Here is a 16,597-nt window from a genome sequence, read left to right on the forward strand (position 1 = left end):
TTTTTTTTTTTGGTCAAGTGGTTGCACAAAATTAAATCATCTTGATACTGATACATTTTTAAGTAATTTATGGTCTATTTAATATATTTACGTATGTAAGAAGATGATCTTTAAAACATGCACCTGGATATGGATTGACACATTTCTTAGTTTTTATTTCCATTCTGGAAAAAACTTCTAAAATGACAGTTACGCTCAGCCAATAAGTCAACATAACATGAGTGAAAAATTTTCAACTCTCACATATGGTTCTCACATAATCCCTCTTCCATGTTCTAAAAGTATATCAAAAAAATAACCACTGCGAAATATCAAAACTATAAACAACATATTTACTCAGACAATTATCAACAAAAATGACCAAAAAAACAGTTTGGATGTGAAATGAGGTGCACGGTTTTTATGTCATGAGAGTTGTTGAGGGTGTAGTAAGAAAAAGACCTCGTTGGAGCTCCAGCTGCACCAGAGCAAGGCTTTTAGACGAGACTAAGGCCTCCTGTCAATCCTCTTACAATGTTCCTCAGTGAAAATGGATTAGCGAGTAACACCTACGTTTTGGCCCGCGGTCACTTTGGCGGATTGGATTGGACGAGAATGTGGCTGTCACCATCCTCATAATACAATGCACCAAATACATTTCTGTCAGTATTTTAATTTGTGTCTTTTTTGATGATTTTCCAACTGGGACTTTGACTTTTGGATTTATTTTTTTAACTTTGGATGTTTTTTGAAACCTGTCTTCCAAGATGAGTGTCGAGGAGCACGGTTCTTTGTTGTCATCCACATCCGCCCCTTGAACGCCGGGTTGTGAAAGGGGGTGGCTGCTTGGCGTAAGTAGCTCTCCAGGGTGCTGAAGTTGTCTCCAAACGGCTCCCCCACCTGTCACTTGGCAGCCTGGCGGTCCAAGCGCGATGACTCGGCTCCCCGGTCGCTCACTGAAAGCAGGTAAGGTTACGAGGACGCTGAGGTGACACCTGGACTGCAGAGCTGGCCTGATGACTTAATCGGAAAGCAAGGCGAGTCATTTTACTTACTCTTTGTCTGAAATGCCTTTCAAATGTCTGCATTCTTAAAACGTGCGCTTCTTTTCCAGATGACGATCCTGTAGTGTACCTAAAACATCACTACCTCTAATTCATAGCCAGGACAATGCAACATTTTCCGCCTCCATGGGAGCCCAATCATCCATTTGTGCCTACAGTTAAAAGCCGACATTCTTCACTGACGCCGGATTTTTATAACTTTCTCGTATTTGTCATCCTTGGATTGTTGCCGTTCCCTTGCTGCGTCCGCGGTTTGGTCTTCAAAGTGGGCGTCCTGGGGCCTTGGAATTGCGACCCGGTCTTCTACAGGACACAGCCGGCCGCCGCTGCAAGGCTCGCTGTAACCAGGATAAACGAAGACCTCAGTTTGAATTTGGACCTGAAGATGGATTTTGTCATTCTTCAGGAGCCTTGTGAGACTTCCAAAGCGCTGACTGAATTCATACACTATGAGAAGATGGCGGATGCATTTGTGGGGCCTACTAATCCGGGATACTGTACTGCAGCGTCACTGCTGGCAAAGAATTGGGACAAGTCCATCTTCTCCCACGGCTGTGTCAATTTTGAGCTGGACCGCATCACGGGCTACCCAACTTTTTCCAGGACGGTGCCGTTTCCCTCTGAGGTGCTTTTCACAGTGTTGAAGCACTTCCGGTGGGCGAACATCGTGGTGGTCTCCTCCAACGAAGACATCTGGATTGACACGGCGGAGAGAGTGGCTGCTGCCATAAGGAAAAAGGGGCTGTCCGTCGCCTTGGTTACGTCTGTGGGCATCAACGAGATCCAAGTTGAGAGCACGCTGAGGAAGATCCAAGAAGCAGGGGAGATAAGAGGTGAGGGGACTTATATCCAAGCAATTTTACGAAATAACATGACCCACTCGGATGTTTCTGTTATTAGGTCAGACCATGGGAAAAGCCTTTATTTACTGTGCAGGCAAGCTTTCCAGTATCATTTCACCCACCACTGTTAAGATCAAAGTATCTTAAAAACTGTAAAACAACCAGCGTGCGGTTCAATGATGAAAGCAAAGCACAATATAAAGATGTTCTTCGTCGCCTTACTCGTCACAGGTTTTTTTTTTCTCGTTCTTAAATGCCAAAAAAGTAGTTACCCACCTTGAACTTAACAAATGTAAACTAAGTTTTAACTCCAGTGGTAAATGATAGCTGAACATTTTTAGTCTGTTTAGGTGGAGGGAGCAGCTGTCCGAATACTTTTGTCGGTATTATATGATTTGACGTGGAATTTCACGTGTGTGTTCCAGTGATCGTCATGTGCATGCACTCTGTGTTGCTCGGAGGGGAGCAGCAGGCCACTTTCCTCGTCAAGGCACAACAAATGGGTCTGACTTCGGGCAAGTACGTTTTCGTGCCCTACGACGCCCTGCACTACAGTTTGCCCTACGACACCCCATTCTCTCCCCTGCAAAACAACAGCAGGCTGAGTGAGGCGTATGACGCCGTACTCACAATCACCATAGTCTCAGATCCCGTATCCTTCAACGAGGCGTACGCGGCAGCCAAAGAGAGCGGGGAAGTGAGGCTGAGTGCGGCCGCGGCGCAGGTAAGAAAGAGTTAACAGGAAGCATTTGGGTCTCGAGCCATGTTCTGCAACCGTTATTGAGCCAAGGCACTCACTAAAAAAAAAAACGCATTCAAGGTGGAGACCGGTGAAAGCGCGCTGACCAATTGTGATGCCTCTCACTATATGTCACTGCCATAGATAGATGAACAAAGATACAGCACATTATTTGGAGTAAATTAACATCTCTCACGGCTAATGTACCATGGCACATCACACGGTTGAGAGAAGAATATTCCAGACCGGGCTTTCTCAAACAGTGTGTGGTTTGCATTGCAGGTTAATCCACTATTCGGCACAATCTATAACGGCATTTACCTACTTGCCAAGTCCATCCACAAAATCCGGAGGGTTGGCATGCATCTGTCAGGCTCCAACCTGGCCCACTTCACCAAGAACATGTCCTTCAGTGGCTTCAACCAGAAGGTCCAGGTCAACAACGTGGGTGAAATCAAAACCGGCTACATCATCCTGGATACCAGCCACGCTGGCAGCCGGCTGTACCCGACCTACATCGTGGATCTAACATCCGGGCAGCTTCGGTTTGCTGGGAGGTCCATTCATTTTCCAGGAGGATCTCCTCCACCTTCTGATTCCAGCTGCTGGTTTGTCAAGAGTGCTCTCTGCGAACGAGGTGAGGGACTTCACACAAATGGTGGTTTGTTTTTTTTTTCTCCTCGACACGCCTCGCGATCCACTTAGGACCAGTCCGCGATCTACCGGTCGATCGCGATCGCGTCATGGGCACCCCTGTTGTACACCATAGCAAATGACTCTAATCAACATATTGTTAAAGAATTGCCTCTGTTGAGATAGATATTGATCTATCGATCGAGCTATGGAGTTGATTGAGCTACTCTATCACGAACCTGTTGTTATGCAGGCATGGAGGTCACCCACGTCATTGTGGTGTTTGCGGTCATCGTCGCTCTGGCTGTTACAGGCCTTGTCATCAGTCTGTACATCAGGTACAGATTCAGGCTTTCCATTGTTCGGATGAGTAGAATTTAATTGGCATGTTGCAGTGATGTCCGTATGTCACCGATTGACTTCCTCATCTTTTGTGGGTCTGACTTGACAGAAGGAGACTCCAGCAAATCCAGCTGGTCAAAGGCCCAAATCGGATCCTGCTGACCTTAGAGGATCTTACTTTCATCAACCCTCAGATTAGCAAGAGGGTGAGTGTTCATGTTGCATCCCACGCTCGGACTTTGGTTAGCAATTGCTCCATTAGCACATGAGTTACATTTCAGGATCACAAAATGGGAACACTGCTTGAAACATTCCAGAAAGTTTCCACGGGAGGTGTTTGAATGTTGCAAATATTCCGTTGTATTTTTTACTACTTTCTTCTGTGTTGTATGACATTTTCCATTTGATTTCATGCACAGAAGATCACTTTGGAGGACATGAGTGAGTCCAAAAGTGGCCTTGAAGAGAAATCTGTGGACCGCTCACATTCGGTGAACAGCATGCACACAGCGACTCACGAGACCACCAACGTTGCTGTTTTTGAGGTAAACTACTCTGAGAAAGGCATAATTTTAAAAAGAGCCTTATACATGAACTTTTACCCCCCAAATTAAAAAATTTAAAAAAATCACCTGATGCTCAGTGATAAATAACATTTCAATATTAACGGTACAGCATTTAACGTGACCTCTCCTCCAGGGTGACTGGGTGTGGCTAAAGAAATTTGAGGACGGACAGTTTAAGGAGGTGAACCAGAGCAGCACAAAGATGTTGACCAAGGTCAGTGCTATTAAGTCCATTGCACATTTTTCATTACAGTATTAGTATTATTATTATTTTTTTTTTTTTGTGTGTGGCGAGGCTGGAACGGATCAGAGGTCTTTCCATTCATTTCAATGATTTGAGATACGAGGCTTTTTAATTACGAATGTGATCACAAAATGAATGAAAGTCATATCTCAAGGCCCTACTGTATTGATTGACCTCACTAAATGGACCCGAGATTAGAGGTCTTTCCATTCATTTCAATGATTTGAGATACGAGGCTTTTTAATTACGAATGTGATCACAAAATGAATGAAAGTCATATCTCAAGGCCCTACTGTATTGATTGACCTCACTAAATGGACCCGACTCGAAAAAAAAACTGTTTTAGAGGGGATTCTTCCTCTGTACACATTTCATGAAACTCAGATTTGTAGTTTTTGCAACAAAAACAAAAAAAAAAAAAGAAAATCACACCTGCTGTCTATTGTGCCTTTCAGATGAAGGACTTGAGAAACGAGAACGTGAATCCCTTCCTGGGCTTCTTTACGGAGAGCTCCATGTTTGCGGTGGTGATCGAGCACTGCTCCAGGGGGAGTCTGCAAGACCTGCTTAGGAACGAAGACGTCAAATTAGACTGGATGTTCAAGTCCTCGCTTGTGCTTGACCTCATCAAGGTAAACGGCAAGCCTCCCGGGTGCCTGCTTTGCACGTCAGTGTTTCTGTAATGCATCAAAGAGGGCGTGTTGTGCTTCCAGGGAATGAAATACCTCCACCATAGGGATTTCCCACATGGCCGGCTAAAATCTCGGAACTGCGTGGTGGACGGGCGCTTTGTGCTCAAGATTACAGACTATGGCTTTAACGAGCTTCTCGAATCTCAAAAAGCTCCCATAGAGAAACCTCCACCTGAAGGTAGCATGTCTTCCTCCAACAGCACAACACAAGCGTTTGTAGCGAGAAGCTACCTATTGCATACCTCATTTCCCTCTGCTCCATTCAGATCTTTTTTGGACAGCTCCAGAATTCCTGAGGGATCTGGCAAGCTCCCGTAAAGGCACTTACAAGGGCGACGTGTACAGTTTTTCCATTATTCTCCAAGAGGTGGTGGTTCGAGGACCACCGTATTGCATGCTGGGCCTGCCACCCGAAGGTGTGTAAAGAAAAAGACATTTTTGCAATATTATCCATCTGTTCTCGAGAGCATTTGGGCTCTGGGTGAGCTGGAGCCTCCCCCAACTGACTTTCAGTGAGAGGCGGGGTACACCTTGGACTCACCGGGCACACCAACAACAAATCGCTCTTATTAAACTAAAATGCTAACATGTTCTTGCAATGTGTGACAAAGCAGCATTTCATGGAGAAAAACCCGGGGAGAAACTCCTCACAAAAAGGCTGAAGCCAAGACTCGAACTTCAAATCTCAGAACTATAAACCAGACACACTAACCTCCAGTGAGTGTGTACAATTTAGCTATTCATCTTTTTAGTCCACTTTTTGCCCTAAATTCAACGTATTGTGCTTAGTTAGTAAAAAAATAAGTAATGACAAAAACAAATAGATTTTACAATATTGAAAGGTTTGTATATCAAATTTTATTCTTTTGATGTTTGCTATGGTCACTATGGAACAGTATATTAAATACATATGGATATAAATCAAGAAGTCACAACTGCCAAGTAAGCTTCAGTCGTATTCGTTTTTTTTTTAGCTGTTGAGTTTTGTTTTAATGTCTGTCTCCATGTGATGCTCCACCATTTTTTGCAAATATCTTTTGCTTACAAAACTGGAACATTTTTGTTTTCCCATTTATGGCGCTTTGCATTTTGTGTTAGCATAAAGACGGAGGTCGTTTGTATTCGGCAAAGTATGTGGTTGTTTTAAATACAAAATGCATAATTCGCTTTATTCTATCATTAATTTGACTGTAGTGATTTGATCTACCGTGATTGGACTTATCACCCGCTAAAAAAATAAATTACCAATAATTTATTTTGTGGGCCACCATTTAATACCACTGTAGAGCCAATGAACATGTTCATTTATGTTAAGTTTAAGTTGTTTTGGGTGATGCATCTGAACAAGCAATCGCATTGCTCCTTTTGTATACCCGATACTTACATTTCTGTTCTCAGAGATTATTCGAAAGGTTAAGAAGCCTCCTCCAATGTGCCGGCCCACTGTCGTTCCCGACCAGGCTCCTTTGGAATGTATCCAATTGATGAAGCAGTGCTGGAGTGAACTTCCAGACCGAAGACCCGACTTCGATGAAATTTTTGACAGGGTTAGTTTGGGATTGGAGAAGTAGCGTGATCTTTCTCTTTGGTTGTATGTTTTTTTCCACATCATTGTTTCTCTTTGTCTTGCAGTTCAAGATCATCAACAAGGGTAAGAAGACCAACATCATTGACTCCATGTTGCGGATGTTGGAGCAGTACAGTTCCAATCTGGAGGACCTCATCCGAGAGCGAACGGAAGAGCTGGAGGTTGAGAAGCACAGGACGGAAAAACTGCTCTCCGAGATGCTGCCGCCGTCAGTTAACACACACCCAAAGGCAAAAAATACGCTTTCTAAAAATCGGCCTGATCATCCTCTGCGTCCATCAGCTCGGTGGCCGAGGCGCTGAAAACCGGCGCCACGGTGGAGCCGGAGTACTTCGACCAGGTGACCATCTACTTCAGCGACATCGTGGGCTTCACCACCATCTCGTCCCTCAGTGACCCCATCGAGGTGGTCGACCTTCTCAATGACCTTTACACCCTGTTTGACGCTGTGCTCAGCAACCACGACGTCTACAAGGTGAGACGGGCATGCACTCGCTGTACAAACACAGCAATTATGTGGTGAATTATATCCTAGCATATTTAGTGCAACCATGGTTCCGCCGTGCGTCACTGCGCTATCCAGGTGGAGACCATCGGTGACGCTTACATGGTGGCATCGGGCCTGCCCAAGAGAAACGGCAACAAGCACGCCGCCGAAGTCGCCAACATGTCTCTGAACATCCTCAGCTCAGTGGGAACCTTCCGGATGCGCCACATGCCCGACGTTCCTGTCAGAATACGGATCGGTATCCACTCAGGTAGGATTGGGTCAACATGGAATGACCAAAATACTTTCCTGATGCGCAAAATGTCCTTTTGTCCTGAGTATCGGACAATTCGGTGGAAAGAGAAACTACCAGCGGCAGACATTTGTCAAACTACAGCACCACGTCTGAAAATATTTTGTTCGATGCTGTGTAATTTAGATACTGTGCAGAAAATCCACCAAAAGTCTTGAAAGGTCAAATTTAGCGTTAGCATACAATGCATATTTGTGCCTTCCCAGGGCCTTGCGTCGCCGGAGTGGTGGGCCTGACCATGCCCCGCTACTGCCTGTTTGGAGACACTGTCAACACCGCCTCAAGAATGGAATCCACCGGCCTGCGTGAGTTTCCAGTGTGCTATTTTTACTGTCCTCTCCCTTATCATTCAACTCTCAATCGTCTTCTCTCAGCTTACAGGATCCACGTAAACTTGAGCACGGTGAACATCCTCCGCTCTCTCGAGGAAGGTTACAAAATAGAAGTCAGGGGCAAGACAGAGCTGAAGGTAACCTTGATCAGAAATATGATCAGTTAAGATCAGGATTTGAAATCTTGAAGAGAAATGATAAGGTGCTGTGTTTGCCGCGCATGCAGCCACGCGATCGGAATAAATCGTGCTCTTTATTACCAGGGGAAAGGCATTGAAGAGACGTACTGGCTCGTAGGGAAGTCTGACTTTGCAAAGCCTTTGCCAAAACCGCCAGAGATCAAACCAGGGTAAGACACCTTTCGCCATTATTTGCCTTCGTGCAGGGTTGCTTTGATGCACATGAGATCCATCTTAAACCCGCTTGTGCAAACTTGCCCAAATTGTGATCAGCGAAGACAATCACGGCCTGAGCCCCGAAGACATAGCAATGTACAAGAAAAAGAAGGCCGAGAAAAAGGCTTGACCTGCAGGTAGAGACCTCGCGTGCCAGCCGATGTTGTGTCCTGTGGAAAACGTTGGCATGCTGCTGATTTCCGAGTCTTGCTTTATGTTCTTTTCCTCCTTAATCTCTTGATTTGTTCAACTTCTACGCTGGTTTGCTTGCTACTGTGGTGTTTGTGTGCTCATTGAATTTCAATGCCTACGGTAATGTCTACTTGAGATTAATTCCAAGCTCTGTCTTTTGTCAAGGGTCAACTGGCAGGAGATGGTGACCGATGAGATCAAGACCCTTTTCCGCAAGGCCAACAGGCCAGTGGCGAAGCAAAGAAAGAGCGCAAAAGAAGGAAAGATGTGAAAGCAATGAAGCCATAGGGACAGATTCCTTCTGGGGAAAAGGAGGACGTGAAAGCGGCACCCGGCTTCTCTCCCCGTGGCTTAACACGGACTCCTTTAAGAGGATTCTCCATCGACTGGCTAATCTGCCCGGAGCCGACACAGCAGAACATGACGGTGCTAATGTAATGAGACTCCTCCCGTGACCTGCCTGTCTAACTGCTGCCGGTAGACCACGGACCGATCTTCAGTCAAAGATGCATGCACTCATTTACTTGCTGCACTCACTGGCCACTGGCCACTGAGTGCTCGTTGAATCGAGGCCAAAGCGGGGGATACCCTGGAGGCCCATTTTAAAAATACTGTACTTGTTTTCTCTGTGCTGCGTTTGATATGAATGCTGAGAATAGGGAACTTTATTTATATTCCACTCATATTGCACGTTGATTTGAATCACGGTTATAAACGCTTACTGTGTTTGTTCATTTTAATTTTGCGTAAGCCTACTGTAATATTAAGTGGAAATTGTCAAGATCGCTAAAAATGATCTGTGCATTGAGAGCTCTTAAAGTCCGTGTTATGTGATAGTAAATATCCATCCATCCATCCATTTTCTGAGCCGCTTTATCCACACAAGGGTCGCGGGGGGGCGGGGGCTGGACCCTATCCCAGCCGTCTTCGGGCGGTAGGCGGGGGACACCCTGAACCGGTTGCCAGCCAATCGCAGGGCACACAGGGACAAACAACCATCCGCGCTCACACTCACGCCTAGGGACAATTTGGAGTGTTCAATCAGCCTGCCACGCATGTTTTTGGAATGTGGGAGGAAACCGGAGCACCCGGAGAAAACCCACGCAGGCACGGGGAGAACATGCAAACTCCACACAGGAAGGCCTGAGCCGGGATTGAACCCACAATCTCTGCACTGTGAGGTCGACGCGCTAACCACTCCCCCACCGGGCCGCCATGAGAGTAAATAGGTCTTTGAAATTTGACACACCACAGAGGAGTCAATACAATGAAGTGTTCAACATATGGAATCCAGGGAAAAAAAATTCGGCAATAATTCAACGATCATTATGCTGTTTTCTTGACGACTTGGGGCAAGGTCTTCTCTCCCCCACCTGTCTCCATGTGTGCATGGTTTCCTCCCACGTTCCAAAAACACGCATGTTATGGTTAAGATCAATGAAAAAAAAAAAGAACCACTGTCCTAGTCACTCCGTTATATTTAATTTCTTACTCAAGGAAATAACCCCTGACAATGTTCATAATTATTCATTAAAAAAAAAAAAAAAACTCTCGGTTGTTAATGTTATTGTAAGTTAACATAATGCAGTAACGTGCTGTATGTGAACAAAAAGGTTTATGCAATTGTTTTGTTACATCGCCCAATTGTTCTGACATAGGGTGGAACCATTCTATTTTAGAGGATATTTTTTTCATATTTTTGTATTTGCTATTGTTGTGGACCGATGTTTACAAAACTCAAAACTTAAACCCATCTCATGTTATTGAAGAGACAGGACGCTACAAATTAGTTTTTTTGTGGTACCAGCATACAATAAGCCTCGAGAATGAGTACCTAGCAAACCGTGAGGACCCTGCACTCCAGTTTCAACCCAGCCACTCCTTTGTGCAGGTCCCCGCCCCCCAGACTTTTATTTTGTCTACCAATGGTTGAACAAGTCAAGCCTGACATTCTTGGGATAGTTGACTGCAGCAGATAAACCCCCGGGTCACATACCCCGTTAATCCCGAACATGGGAAACCCGCCCAATGGAAACATTGTGATGCCTTCTTTAGTGAAGCAAATCAAAAAAAAAAAAAAAAAGTACCAGTCACATGATTATCATTTTCTGAGTTTTATTGAAAAATGACAATTGTTCATAGTCACACCATTCCAACAGCATTTCAATGGACAGCAATAAACAGGTTGAGTGTTCTCGGCGTGGAAGCATAAGTTAAACTCCAAAATGTCATATGCAGACTTGGTTGTCCTATTCAGTGCACGCGGGAAGACAAATACGATTTTTTGGAAAGAACTGCCAAACAAGATCTTTAAACATTAAAGACAATGCACGAAAGCACCAAAGGATCATTGCTTGACCTATGCTGGCATTAAGCAGGCTGTGAGGAAGAGAGAGAGAAGTCACACTTAATATAAGCAAGAAAAATCTCAATGAGGCTCATATTTGGAGTATCTATTCAAATCAAGGGAGTGCGTTTTAAAAAGTTCCGATATTCAGTCCACAGTCTGCCTTAATGGAATGTGTTCCTGAGGTAACACTATCTTTAAAAGAAAAACAACACAGTTTTCTTGACCGTTCACAAAATAACACGACCCGCTGAAATTAACATTATAGCTCATCGCGCATCTTGTCTCCGTTAGGGCGAACCACACGGCCGATGTACAGGATGGACTTTGTCTTGTTGTCCTTCACCAGGAAAATGAAGGGGTGGTCCACGTAGAAAAGCTTTGGGTCCCTCAGCCTGTCGGTGCCAAAGATGGTGGTGTCAAACGGGTTGCCTTCCGTGTTCAGCTCCAGGGCGGACGCGTGGAAGAAGTCAGAGAGGTACAGGTCCTTCTTTCCAGAGATGTTGGACAGGTCCGCCTTGGCCTTGTCCACGGCCTCGGTCAGGCCCAGCTCAGCCAGATATTTCTACAGAGAAAGAAAGAGAAAGACACTCAATTGAGCATAAACCTAAAAGTTGTTCCTGTTGTTAAACATGACATTTGTTTTTATGGTGCCAATCTAGCTGTCAACAGTCAAACAAGTGACAGATAAGCCATTGGCTTCAGAACACTTTCATAAGCCATTTCCCCATTTTACCTGCAAGTTGTGGCTCACTTCCAACGAGACTTTTGGCAGCGAGATGGCCACGGCCCTATTCTCCATCTTGCTGAGCCAAGCTTCCACCTGCGTCTTCGTCAGCAATTTTTCCAGACGTGCCAGGGGCTCCAGATGGTAGGGCATGATGAGGATCATGGAGGCCTGCTTCTGGCCCAGAGGCATATCCAGAACATAGAGACTGTTCTGTTTGTCTTCATAGAAGTCGTACAGACCTGAGGAAGAGCGATCGGATTTATTGTCTTCAAAGTGCAACACCATATTTAAAAAAAAAAATAAAAAATTTTAATTGAGTGACCGTACCTGTGCGGTGCATCATGGGAACTGCAACGGTGAAGGAGCGAGTCACCAGGAAACCACGGTTGTCCACCATATTTGCATGGAACTTCTGATCCCAGTGAGCTGTAGGAGAAAACACAAGCCACTTTGAATTTAACCCTTCAAGAGTTTCCATCCTGAACTTCAGTGGCACTCGGTAGAGCGGAGCCCTCCAACCAGGCTTTATTATTGTTATTAATGGTAGTCGTAGTGGTAATATTATTATTAAAACATGGTGTGATGAAAAAAAAATGTTTGAGCAGCAGTTCTACTTGAAAAAGATTAAATGCGACATAAAAGTGACTGGAAATACAACTGAACTGCACTCAATAAATTGAAGTCTCGGCAACTTCATCACAGTTTGAAAATGTTTTCATTGATTCTTCACATCCCGCAAAAGGGAGCCTGTGCAGCGAGCTTTCGGAATCAATGCCCTCGAAAGGTTCACGTCTTTGTTGAGAGTCGCCCTCTGCAAACTCCTGCTCACAAGCACGACCTTGGCAGAGCGATTAAAATCAGCACGGTATACTCACGCTTGAAGAACATAGCATTGACGATCATGGCCCCGTCGGTGTTCACCACCTCCTTGGTGATCTCGGGCAGCTTGCCGCCGGTTGACTTGGCCGCCCACTCGTTGATGGAGTTCACGGCGCTCCTCTTGTCGCGGAAGTTTATTTTGGAATGGTCGTAGTTGTAGTGCTTCTTGCTGGTTTTCACAAAGTCTTCGGCAAAGGCCACCGAGCTGGGCCCGTATAGGCGGTTGTTGATCATCCATGTGGTGTTGCGCGTTTTGGCGTCACTCACCTGTGGATGAGCCACATGAGAAATGTTGTCGTAGGACGCAGACTTTCAGCATCGTGTCAGGTGCATTACGCGGACAAAAATTTGTGTGAGTTTGTCCACAATCTGCAGTTCCTTTTCAGTAGGAACTTTAGAGAATCACGTATGTGTGGATCCATTTGAGATGTGATTCATGTGGGAGTGGTCTCCAAGTGCCCGCTTCACGGTGCAGGTGTGCTTTCCCCAAATCGATTCTTAAATGTTTGACGTGAATGAGAGGAGGTGCCATAACTGAAGACGGCTGTGACCACTCCCACAGTGGCGCAGACCTCCCCTCCCTGCGAAATTACCAACATTGGGCCTAACCCGCCCCCACATAGTGATGCCAGCCACGAAAGTACGATTAATGTGTAATGGCAGTTTAAATGTTATTTAACTTAAATATTAACATTTGAGGCAGCACTGTGAATGGCGGTCAGCACATCCGTGTCACGCTTCTTAGGGGATCAGATCTTGGCTCCAGTGTTTCTGTGTGGAGTTCCTATGTTTCCCTGCTCCCTCCCACATTCCCAAAACACGTGTGGTACATTCAAGACTCTTAATTGTCAAGATGTAGGAATGTGGGTGTCAATGCTTGTGCCATGTGACTGAGAAAGTATACATCAAGACATCAAGTATTGCTAGTCCTACCTCGGAGAGAAGCTCAGAGAGGCCGGCGTGCAGATGCTCATCCTTGAGTTTGTCTGCGCGAAGCAGAGTTTTGGCCTGCGAGGCGGTGCTTGATTTCCCACCGAGGGCAACCATTCCGAGCGAGGAGGCCAGCACCACAGGCGAGATCAGGATGTTCTCGGTGTCTTTCGTCTTTGCCATGTTCTGGTAGAGGCTGCGGAGAAAAAGGAAAGAGGGATTGTTACTGGACGCCGATGAGTTAATTGGAAATGACTGTCGCATCCACTGACCTAAATGCCAGGTTGGCGCTGTTGTCGGCCAACGTGGAAGCATGGCTGCTCAGCTTTTTGTTCTCGGCGGAGGCTGCGAGAGCCAGCAGGCAAAGAGCTACGAGGTTGCTCACCCACATCCTGTTTGTTTGCGGCAGGAGCTGTAATAGCCTGCAAACAAACAGCAAGTTTAATGTCAATTTCGTGTGCATGTGACTCAAATCCTACGTCTTTAATTGCACGTTCCGAGTCTCGGTAAAGATCATCAGTGTTAAATGAGCAAGAGTGCTGGCGTCAGTCGAGGTCAGGAGGAGGAGGAGGCCTTCCATCGAGCAGGCGTATTGCTCGCCACGTCAGCAGCAGGCTCTGGAACTGCCGCCCACTCACACCAAGACGTAATCTGATCCCCCGCTCTCAGTTCTTATGTATGATGGTGCAAATTTGTTAGCAGAGTGCGTATATATATTTTTTTTCCTTCAAACTTTCGGTCTAATCACTCCCACCTGTCTATTTAATTTAATGACAGACATCTTTTAAAACTTTCTTTTCTCCATTGTGAATGGGACGCAGGATGTCTCCGTACTGGAGGATTTGGAATACTGCTGAAATCAGATGACATTACTTCCACATAACATTTTTATACACTGTATATACCTTGAGATCTTTTGTTGTCTGTGATTTTCATTCTGAAAGACAAGAGGTGTATGCAGTAAACCCCATTACGGTGGCAGTAAAACATGACTAGGTTAATGCTTGACTGCCCTTAGACTTGAAAATGTACTTTTTCCTCACGGAAACAAAAAAAAAAAAAAAAAAAGATTTTCAGATGGGCCGCATTGGTGTAACAGATTTCCAAAGAGCAACAAAGAATCTGATAGGTTGATGGATTCAAAAGAGCTTTCAACAGTCAAAAGTCAGATTTCGGGTCAAGATTGGAGCATCGTAAACACTTTCTTTCCAACGCATTTGGTTGTCTTGAATAGTTGCATTCACATTGGAGTAGATTGTTGAAATAACTCAAAAACTGCAAGAACGATAGCACGCCAGCAAAGTGAGATGCGGTGACTTTTAAGCAAAGCATGCTAGCATTCCATCCTGCAAAGGAAAATTTTTTTTCTTCCTGCCCTTACCTGGCCAAGATGTGCAGTATTTCTCCTTTCAGATGTGTCCTGTGGATACTTAAGATCAGGCGAACACTCCCTCTCTATATACCCGCAGAGAAAGAACTTTCTAGAAGTGGGAATGGGATATTCAAATAGGTTTTGTCGGGAGGCGGGAGGCGGTCCCCCCCCCCCCCCCTTTCTGGAACGCGGAGTAACTGATCTGGGGTCAGTTCCGAAACTTTTGGCGAGGAAATATCCGCGCTGGAGAAATCTGACTCTGGGTCAGTTGGGTTGACGGTGCATTGAACCACTTTTAAACCTTTTCTACGTCTTCGTGCAGTTTGCTGACTCAATATCTTATTTTGTTTCATCATGTTCAGAATGGACAATTTATTATTTTATGATAAACTCAGTCACTATTACACATGCCAAGATTTTGTAAATTGAATGTTTGTTTTGCCGTTTTCTTATAAAAATTGTAACACCCTCTGCCATAGATTTTTGTCCAAGTACGTAGGGAAAAAAGCAAAAATTGCACCTCATCTTTCAACCAAATGACTGAACGTCTCACTAAACTAAATGTCCTTGTAGCTGTGCTCCAAAGATTTAAAAGCCCTTCCCCCACCACTGCCACGTCAATCCAACTCAACTGGATGCAGGGGAGAAAGATGAGGGAGACCGAGATTACATAAATTGCAGTGATTCAGGGCTCAGATGATGAACTCATTTCTGCACAAACAGCAAGTAATCCAAGACATAAAGAATACCAAAATTCCTCGGTTGCAGCCCTCGGTCAATTGTTCTGACTTGCCAACAGGTTGTGCAAAATCATTTACAACTCACTCACCCGATTCTGAAAAATAAAATTCTGACCCTTTTACACCTTTTATCTGTGGTGCGAAATTGAGAGTGTAGGGTGGGCACGGGCAATATTTCCATTCTGATGTAGAATCAGAATCACTCCTAACTGAGGTAGGTCTGTGACTTTCTTGGGAAGAGCAAAAAGGAATTGTTGCTGTTTGACAAGTCTTTCATCATAGTTCTGTTCCCATTTAGATTGTGTAAAAGGCAACGGTGAATAAATTATGCAATTCTGACGAATGCCTGTAAAAGCCCCCTGCAGCAGCACCCCCACCACCAGTAAGTTTGCACTGGAATTCCTCATCTAGCACAGGTTTCAAACTCAAGGCCTGGGGGCACACACACACGCACACGCACACGCACACGCACACTGCATTGGTTTCTATACCCGCTTTCGCGTTGCACTATGTGATAACAGTCACTAGGTGGAGCTCAAAGCATACGAATAAATGACACGTGGCATCTGTAACATTGCATTGTTTGGCAGCTCCAATATTGGACTGAACTATCCTATACAGTTGCTTTATGTTGACTTATTTCCTGCACTGGCATTCTCAACCCCAACCTTGGCGGAATTAAGCACTCCCACTTGCAGAGGAGTTGCCCCCCCCCCTCACCCACCCACCATCCGGCCCTTCCTGCCAGTAGTTGCTGGGTGATGAGAATGATGTATTTCATAAAAATGTTTAAATGTTTTCGTCATTAATAAATATTGATTGTTTACTGCTCCAGATGATGTATGCGGCACAGTTGCACGCTGGCATATTGCATCTTTCTTTCATAATGATGGTTTCTATAATTGCTCTAATAGTATTAAGAGGCGCAGATACCGAACGATACCAAATGCGCAGCCCACTACACGATACAAAACACACAACAGTAACCTGCAATAGTTCCGACTGAGGCCTGCACCTCTTGACAGGATGCTTGTGGACCATTAGTTGGCCCCTGATGGTGATTGACAACTATAAGGCAAATGACATTTTTCAGGTTATGATTGCACACTGATTTCTTTTGTAGTTGATACTGTACATCACTAAGTGAGTCAGTCATGTGTTTCATTCTGAGTACTAAACTCTCGATTTGCA

General features: G+C 45.0%; 2 protein-coding genes across 5 annotated transcripts; one reads left to right on the forward strand and one right to left on the reverse strand.

The window, feature by feature from the left end:
* Positions 1 to 368: 368 nt before the first annotated feature.
* Positions 369 to 9,183, forward strand: gucy2f (guanylate cyclase 2F, retinal). 3 transcript variants are annotated; one of them, XM_019887298.1, is made up of 19 exons: positions 369 to 1,876; positions 2,311 to 2,404; positions 2,483 to 2,609; positions 2,907 to 3,261; positions 3,511 to 3,595; positions 3,709 to 3,805; positions 4,019 to 4,144; positions 4,299 to 4,379; positions 4,865 to 5,041; positions 5,123 to 5,279; positions 5,368 to 5,517; positions 6,500 to 6,648; positions 6,734 to 6,897; positions 6,972 to 7,164; positions 7,273 to 7,447; positions 7,696 to 7,794; positions 7,864 to 7,958; positions 8,085 to 8,170; positions 8,574 to 9,183. In XM_019887298.1, the coding sequence occupies exons 1-19, from the start codon at positions 1,150 to 1,152 to the stop codon at positions 8,677 to 8,679; spliced, it is 3,243 nt and encodes a 1,080-aa protein (XP_019742857.1). In that variant the 5' UTR covers positions 369 to 1,149; the 3' UTR covers positions 8,680 to 9,183. The 3 variants fall into 3 exon arrangements, with proteins under 3 accessions (XP_019742857.1, XP_019742856.1, XP_019742855.1); XM_019887297.1 differs by adding an exon at positions 8,274 to 8,353 and having other exon boundaries at positions 2,311 to 2,609; positions 8,574 to 8,680; XM_019887296.1 differs by having other exon boundaries at positions 2,311 to 2,609.
* Positions 9,184 to 10,506: 1,323 nt separating this feature from the next.
* On the reverse strand, positions 10,507 to 14,782 carry serpinh1b (serpin peptidase inhibitor, clade H (heat shock protein 47), member 1b). 2 transcript variants are annotated; one of them, XM_019887391.1, is made up of 8 exons: positions 14,676 to 14,782; positions 14,200 to 14,231; positions 13,567 to 13,716; positions 13,298 to 13,490; positions 12,361 to 12,631; positions 11,813 to 11,911; positions 11,492 to 11,724; positions 10,507 to 11,320 (listed from the first exon to the last, which is right to left on the reverse strand). In XM_019887391.1, exons 3-8 carry the CDS (start codon positions 13,683 to 13,685, stop codon positions 11,018 to 11,020), a joined length of 1,218 nt encoding a protein of 405 aa, XP_019742950.1. In that variant the 5' UTR covers positions 13,686 to 13,716; positions 14,200 to 14,231; positions 14,676 to 14,782; the 3' UTR covers positions 10,507 to 11,017. The 2 variants fall into 2 exon arrangements, with proteins under 2 accessions (XP_019742950.1, XP_019742949.1); XM_019887390.1 differs by lacking the exon at positions 14,200 to 14,231 and having other exon boundaries at positions 14,676 to 14,775.
* Positions 14,783 to 16,597: the final 1,815 nt, after the last annotated feature.

The sequence above is a fragment of the Hippocampus comes genome, unplaced genomic scaffold, assembly GCF_001891065.2.
Source record: "Hippocampus comes isolate QL1 unplaced genomic scaffold, H_comes_QL1_v1.1 scaffold194, whole genome shotgun sequence".
NCBI classification, from domain to species: Eukaryota; Metazoa; Chordata; class Actinopteri; order Syngnathiformes; family Syngnathidae; genus Hippocampus; species Hippocampus comes.